Source organism: Antennarius striatus, chromosome 9, assembly GCF_040054535.1.
Source record: "Antennarius striatus isolate MH-2024 chromosome 9, ASM4005453v1, whole genome shotgun sequence".
Classification (NCBI taxonomy): domain Eukaryota; kingdom Metazoa; phylum Chordata; class Actinopteri; order Lophiiformes; family Antennariidae; genus Antennarius; species Antennarius striatus.
This window is the reverse complement of record NC_090784.1, coordinates 17,359,637-17,367,253: the sequence shown is the minus strand read 5'-3', so window position 1 is coordinate 17,367,253 and position 7,617 is coordinate 17,359,637. Positions and strand designations below refer to the sequence as shown.

Here is a 7,617-nt window from a genome sequence, read left to right as displayed (position 1 = left end):
ATTAACAGTGTCGTTATAAAACTGAGATCCCATCCTGCTGTTATTATTATTGACTGCTCTGTCTGGTGAGTGGCAGACATCCAACCCACCAACTGTCATGCGATTGTCACGAATCCTGCTGATGATTTCTGTTCTTCCTGCATGAGGCTGTATGATGAGCTTCAATAGGAGGATCTCAATTTGTGCATGTAACCTACATCATGTCACAATAGTTGTTTGACTGACTGATGTCTCATTTAATCCGGTCACTCCCACCCCTCTTCACCACTTATTGTATTTATTCAAACCAAGTGTAATGATTCGCTGACCCTTTTCAGGCTTTACAGACTAAAAATATACTGTACTCGCCTAACAATGACTTTAAAAATATTGGATAAACTGCAGCAATGCTGGAAATAATTTACAGACAAGATTATATAGATAGAATGAGATCAAAACATCATTGATTTAAACTAAAATAGCACACTGTATGCCTTTTTCAAGAGTAGTGCTTGTTTGACTGCTAACAAATCCTTTTTCTTTATATTTTTAATCAGTTCTGTGATCCATCTCACAGCCCAAAGCTCTTCAATTTCATTTCTAAAAATTCAGGCCCAGCTCATTAAGCTCAGACATTTTTTTTCTGTCAAAATGTTAAAAAGATGTAGGAAGTAACACGTGTATAGTAAAAGTCTGCTGTGGCATATTTATAATTTCTACATAAATGGTCTCAGTGTCACTTCCTCCATAGTACAACTTTATTCTTTATACATCCTTCCTGGAAGTGTGATTTTGTTAGAAAACATGACAGTCAAAGGTGTCGTACAGAGGAAAGGGTCCCCACAGAAACAAACACGCTGACATTAATGATGACTGACAGAGATTTTTTTTTAGCATAGTAAATTTTCTGTGGTAATGCAGTGCTGGAATTGCTGTCTCATGACAGTGAGTGCTATTTCATAACCAATGCACGTGATTTACTTTGTTAGATAATGGTAGATCAAGCGTAGCAGTATGTTTCATGCTACCTAATAGGCAAAGGTGTGTTGGAGAGGAGAGTGGGGGATTTAGATACCCCTATGCAGGATTTTTGGATGAACAGAAGGTGACATGAAGCATCGCTAAGTGAAAGAAATTATTTCACACAGGAAAGGACAGACTAAGTCAGTGAGAGTAGTAGTAGCACAGACCCTGTTAAAGTAAGCGTCCATGCCTGGTGGAACTGTTTGCATAGTAAGAATGAACCTTACAGACCTCTCCTAAATCTAATAGTCACTCTGTACATCACCAATGGACCCAGTCTGATCTTTGCTCTGCCATTCTCCCCATCTGCCCATAAAATTTCTAATATTAGCTTCACCTCGGGTTTACAAAACACAAAACCCTCTTGCCAGTCACGGATCTGTTAAAGGCAACCCCAAGACCATAAAAAGCCATGTTCTCTGGGCCTCTATTTATCTTCTATCCCCTCCCCTCCATGATTTCCATCCTAGTTTTTGATTTGGATTTAACCTAGCTCATGTCTTGTGACCCCATAACCACGTTTTACACCTTGTTTGGTTTCCCCCAATGCCTCCTCTCCCTCTCTGTCTCTTTTACCCCCACCCCTCTTTCTGTCCATCCTGGAGTTTATCCCTTCATTGCTGATCTCCCTTCATCCCTCCAATCCTCATCTGTTCCTCATAGGAGCAGTGGAGAGACTGAGTGACAGACAACTATCCTGCTGTTTGTGATACCAAAAGTGAAAGAGCAGGAGAAAGTGTGTTAACACACACACGCTCAACTTATGACAAGGACTAGAGAGAGACCGCTGGAGGAGCACTAATTGAAAGTCTGCCTTGAGAAGAGACTTCTGATCAGTAAGTGGATGGTCATGTGATAATGCTGACATTGATTGTTTTGGGGCTTCATGGAAAGTTGCGTGATGCTACTGAGGTGCTGGATAAGAAACCAGTCTATTGGAAAACTGGCTTTATAGCTTGACAAACTGAATGATTATTATGATAAGATATCCTGATGAAAAAAAAAATCTTGAATCAAAAAGTTGCAAATATTTTAAATCCTGCGAACTTTTAACATGGTGCATGGGATGTATTTGAAGTTAACAGATATGTTGACATCAAACATGGAGATGCTGTACGTACATGTTACATACGTACTTATTTTTATGACTGTTACATATATCAGATTAAATAATCTTGATTTATAGATGGACTGGGTTGTAATATTGACACTCTAAATAGTGAGATTTTGGTTTGAAATCACATTTATTAAAGCTTTGCAGATGTGAGAATATGTTTTTCATGAATCTTCATGATGGCAAATTAAATTTTATAGTGGTGCATGATATATGTGATAATAGAATAATCTCTGCTGAAAACGTAATGATGGATAAAATAAGAAAAAACAATTGTTTATGGTGAATCAGGGGTTCAAATAGCTTACACAAAAAGTTACTTTGTAAAAAGTTGTGATTACAATAAATACTTTTCAATCATTGACATTTCACACAATTACTTTATGCCCCTAGAACAGTTAACGTCTAATCATCCAACTCTTTTTAGAAGGTACTTGGAGACAATGCTTATCCAGTAACTTCAGGTGAAATACACAAGAAATTAGAACAATTTAACTTTATTGCATTTAAGATGCAACCTTTATAGCACCCTAGTCACAGGCCCAGTCTTATTCAAAAATCCTTTCACTGATTTCCAGTCTCACAACTCTTTCAGCGTCCCACCCGAGCTCCTCCACCTGCCCCCTCCATAACTCTCATCCCAGTATTGCCACCCCCCACCCCCCATTCCATTTCTCCATCTCTTATCCAGATGCAAAGAGCAGTCAGTAATCGGATGAGAGCAGATTTGATTCAAAAGGCTTCCCTTAAAAACTCAGTCAGTCAGATTTAAATCTCACTCTCCTGACTCGCCTCTTACTCCAACCCAACCTCCCAACCCCCTCCCCCTGCCCCTTTTCTCCCTGGCTGCATTAATGCACTTCACCATCCAGAAACCCCTAGCATTCATTTAATCACATGGAACAATGGCAGGCTCCCGGGAACAGAATGGCAAAAGGGTAATAGCACGACTCAAACACTCAAGTATTCATTACGACATTCATTATCAAAGCAATTTGCCATCTGGAACAAAAGCCTAAAATTCTGTTTCCAACTTCATGAAGTCCTCAGCAGCTGAACGTAGGACAGCCATGTTCTTGTTACTGAGATGTTTGGAACACTGCAATATTATAAAGGCCATAAATCAACATTCTGATTTTAATTATAATGTGTTTTCAGGTCATCTTTCATTCACTTTAAGCATAACCAATGGATAAAGGTTAGAGCCCAATGGCAAACCATTAAATATCTTTCTTTGAAAGAGTCACTCCCTCAGTCACTCCTTTCCTCTTCTTTTCACTTCAAACAAATTAGAGGCAAATCAGCCAAGTCATGTGTTTTGACAGGGACAGTCATTCAAATAGTGAACGAGAGAGTGAGAGAGAGCTATCGCTGCAGGTAGGCAAACAAAAAGATCAACCCAAGTGTTCCCTCTCATCAGTTTTCAAGGTAAGATGAAGAAAATAGCATTGAGACATCTATTTTTTCAAGACAGAAAAATTCTTTGTAGTATCTGTTCGTGTCTGGGAAGAATAGGTTGTAGCTGAGTTGGGTAATGTGCTGAAGATTCAACTTTAAACCATCAACTTGTGATCCAGACTGCCTTTTCAATTGTCCCTTGATTACATTTGTCACACTGCATTACTTTGTCCATTAGGTGATTGGTGACTGACAAACATTTCACATTTAATCACAGCATTACTAAATTCAATAGCCATCAGCAACAAGTGAAGGCTATCTAGATGGATTGTTAATGGCACTTGTTGTTTGGGAATTTATCAAGCAGTGAGATGCGCTGGATTCAAGTGGATACTCTGATGACATTATTACAGGACATACCGGTTTGTGTGTACATTCAGGGTGAGGATGTGTGTCACATATTACGATGATCAAATACTTTCTGTGAATGTCAATGCTTGTACTGTATATTCATACAGTCTGTGAGTCTGTGTGTACATGCATAAACCAATGCATGAGTAGGTGTGTTCTGTGGGTTTCTGTGTGTGTTTCTGTGTGTTTACAGAAGTTTGCAAAGTAGATGAGAGTTGTTTTGACTTGCAAAAACACACTTAGTCAGAGACCGGAGATAGGAAGGTTCAATACCGTTCACATCGGAGCAAGTAAAAATCTATAATCGAGCGTTCAGTCGGTCGTAGAAAGTAATCGTAACTGTTTTCTTGACTTATGTCACAGACATTGAATTCTAGTTTTTTGTTTGCTACGTCTTCATTTCAGGATCATCTGCTTTTCTTGCCAAATATCACTGGTGACAGTGCCTAACAGACATCGCCATGGGTGAAATGGAGGAACTGCGAAAGGAGGCAGAAAGTCTCAAGGATCAGATCACTGTCAGTAGGCTCATTAACAACATCTTTAATTGGAGGGAGACAAATTTACTTTTCCATTGTGACATAATGTGGTTTGGCTTTTTACTCTGATTAATATTGTTAAAATTTCAATTTTAGCCCAGTAGTAGGAACCAGATTATCTTTGTTTATGTGTGTTCTCCAGGCAGCTCGTAAGGCTGTGCAGGACACCACACTGCAGGAAGCAGCAGCAGGGACCACCGTGGTGGCTCGAGTCCAAATGAAGACCAGGAAAACACTACGTGGTCACCTTGCTAAGATCTACGCTATGCACTGGGCTGCTGAGTCCAAGTAAAAAACACAGAAAATTAAACACAAATTTAAAGAACACGCGGTTTAATTTAATGGCCAAAAGGGGTTAAATTGCTAAATTGTGGAGTGTCATAAAATGCACCAACTTACCTGTCAATTTCTTCCTGTTTCATGGTTTGTCCTAATTGCAATTGCTGTAACATCAGGCTGTGTGTCAGTGCCTCACAAGATGGAAAACTCATAGTGTGGGACAGCATTACAACCAACAAGGTAGGACATAATGAAGGAGTGATGTTTGACGATCCTACTAATGCAGACTTTTTCAGTTGACACTGAGAATTAAACTTTGCAGTGCAGAACCAACCTTTAGCCAATATAAGTACTTGTGCATACTGCCAAGCCCTAAGGCCTTGAAACTCCTGAAAACAAATATTTCACTAAAACTCAAATGTTAAGAAGTAGATCGACAGGAATAGGTCATTAAAATAGGCTATTTTTGTGTTTTATCATATTTAGTATTTGATCAAAGACCCAATGACTGTCATTAAAGAAACAAAATGTTTCTCACTTTGGCAGAAAACACTGTGCCAAGGACCTGCAACCGGAGTTTGTTTGCTTTCAGCGGTTAAAGAAGAGTTTCTCTCGCGTCTTGTTTTTTGTTTCCAGGTGAACGCCATCCCTCTGAAGTCATCATGGGTGATGACTTGTGCTTATGCACCTTCTGGGAACCTAGTGGCTTGTGGAGGTCTGGACAACATGTGCTCCATCTACAACCTCAAGGGCAAAGATGGAAACGTTAAAGTCATGCGCGAGCTGGCAGCACACACAGGTAGGACAACGGCTTAGAAATGTGAACTCTTGAAGTCCCCGATGGTGGGATTTCTTTTTGTAGTGCTCTTTGGTCTTTTCTCATATGATATTCTTTGCTTTGCCAGGCTACCTGTCCTGCTGTCGTTTCCTCAGTGACAGTGAGATCATCACCAGCTCTGGAGACTGCACTTGGTGAGAATACATCATGATTAACCCATTTTAAAAGGATCTTACGACCCCATCCTCTGGGGATGAAACAGAAATAAACACCACCTGTGGTCTGTCTCCTCCAGCGTACTATGGGACATTGAGACAGGGACCCAGAAGACCATCTTTGCAGGGCACCAGGGAGACTGCATGTCCTTAGCTGTGTCCCCAGACTTCAAGTTCTTCATTTCAGGGGCCTGCGACTTCACGGCCAAGCTGTGGGACATCAGGGAGGGCACATGCAGACAGACCTTTGGAGGCCATGAAAGTGACATTAATGCCATCGGGGTGAAGATCCTTGTGTTTGAGAGTTGTGATTTTGTTTTCTGCTCGTAGGAGGCCCAGTTTCTAATCATTGTCAATACTCCAGTTCTTCCCCAGTGGCACTGCGGTGATAACAGGGTCAGATGATGCCACCTGTAAGCTGTATGATCTGCGAGCTGACCAGGAGCTCATCACCTACCAGGACTCCAGCATCATGTGCGGGGTGACCTCCCTGGCCTCGTCCCTGTCTGGACGTCTGCTACTTGCTGGCTATGATGATTTTAACGTCAACATCTGGGACACACTTAAAGCTGAGAGAGTGGGTGAGTACCGGTTCAAGAGTTTCATTTCTAAGATGGGGATCAGTGTTTTCAATTTGAATAATTTCAGTGGCACTTTTCTCAGATCACATGATGTTTTTTCTTCTGTGCTGTGGTCCAGGAGTGCTGGCCGGTCATGACAACAGAGTGAGCTGCATCGGAGTGTCCTCAGATGGCATGGCATGCTGCACCGGATCCTGGGACAGCTTCCTCAAGATATGGAACTGAAGCTATTCCTTGCTACAAAACAAGAGAAGAGTGGATACCAGAAAGCAAAGGAGAGTAAAAAAAGAATTTGAGCTTGGCGGAGGGAATGAGGAGAAATAGGAGCTGCATAGGGTGAGAAGAGGGTATTTCAATTGTGCCAAGTCCTATCTTACGTTGAATTGTAATGTGAAGATTTCCTCCTGTCTGTCACATCATGCTCTCTTTTCACGTTATGGGGGAATTTGGGGTGGCACAAATGGTTGGGGTCTCAGAAAAGAATAGTCCTGTTAAGTTTTCTATATTGCATTTAAATCGATAAACAATTTTATCGCTGCAACTTTGACAGATCACCCAATGAGATCAGATGCCAAAATGTAAATGGTAGCGCACTGGATGATAGAGCAAAATGTGTGAAGTTATAGCCTGTCTAAGTTCACACCAGCTACTATATGCTGTGTTTCATATCCAAGCATAGGTTGTCATATGAATCATGTGAGCACTTGCATTTTTGTTTCAGACCAATTTGTTCTTAGTTTTCATAGATTCCCTACCTGCTTACATTTACTTAATTTTTTTTTCTAATTTTAATTAAAATGGAGTTTTAGTTTGCAGATGTCTATATTAGTGTTTGAGCTGTTTTGTATGTGATTGATGGATGATATTAAGCAGAATATGGGTCTCATTGTTTGGTCTAATCCCCCTCCTCCCCCAGTAGCTAGACCTAAAAAGTGCTTTGGTCAAAAAGTGGCAGATGGGATAATAAAATAGTTACCATGGTTCACTGAGCACTTACAAAAAATGACCCATTTGTCTCAGGCGGATGTTGGTACGAGTGTTATTAAATGGATATTTATCATGCATTAGCAGCACATCTGAGTCTGTGTATGACTGCTTACCTTTTCCTCTGTAATAGTACAAGATGAACTTGAAGTTTTATGAACATACAAAAAACCTGGAAGTTCTAACACAAATTTGTACTGCATCTTTTCCAACGGTGGACATACACGACGCTGCAATACAGTACTGCAGTCCTTGAGAACACTGTAATAAAATGGGATTCTGCATTAAACCTGTTTTGACTTTAATTTCTGACAAG

The 7,617-nt window shown here is 40.5% G+C and overlaps 1 protein-coding gene across 3 annotated transcripts; it reads left to right on the top strand.

Annotated features, from left to right (window-relative positions):
- The first annotated feature begins 1,636 nt into the window (after positions 1 to 1,636).
- On the top strand, positions 1,637 to 7,568 carry gnb3a (guanine nucleotide binding protein (G protein), beta polypeptide 3a). 3 transcript variants are annotated; one of them, XM_068323582.1, is made up of 9 exons: positions 1,637 to 1,838; positions 4,331 to 4,443; positions 4,607 to 4,752; positions 4,920 to 4,983; positions 5,380 to 5,542; positions 5,649 to 5,715; positions 5,817 to 6,018; positions 6,101 to 6,317; positions 6,436 to 7,568. In XM_068323582.1, exons 2-9 carry the CDS (start codon positions 4,387 to 4,389, stop codon positions 6,540 to 6,542), a joined length of 1,023 nt encoding a protein of 340 aa, XP_068179683.1. In that variant the 5' UTR covers positions 1,637 to 1,838; positions 4,331 to 4,386; the 3' UTR covers positions 6,543 to 7,568. The 3 variants fall into 3 exon arrangements, with proteins under 3 accessions (XP_068179683.1, XP_068179684.1, XP_068179685.1); XM_068323583.1 differs by lacking the exon at positions 1,637 to 1,838 and adding an exon at positions 3,385 to 3,544; XM_068323584.1 differs by lacking the exon at positions 1,637 to 1,838 and adding an exon at positions 4,062 to 4,215.
- The last annotated feature ends 49 nt before the right edge of the window (positions 7,569 to 7,617 follow it).

Coding starts and splice junctions, on each gene's coding strand:
- gnb3a (XM_068323582.1), top strand. CDS start 4,387: ATGGGTGAAATGGAGGAACTGCGAAAGGAGGCAGAAAGTCTCAAGGAT. Junction 4,984..5,379: donor ACAGCATTACAACCAACAAG/GTAGGACATAAT, acceptor TTTTGTTTCCAG/GTGAACGCCATCCCTCTGAA. Junction 6,019..6,100: donor GTGACATTAATGCCATCGGG/GTGAAGATCCTT, acceptor TCAATACTCCAG/TTCTTCCCCAGTGGCACTGC.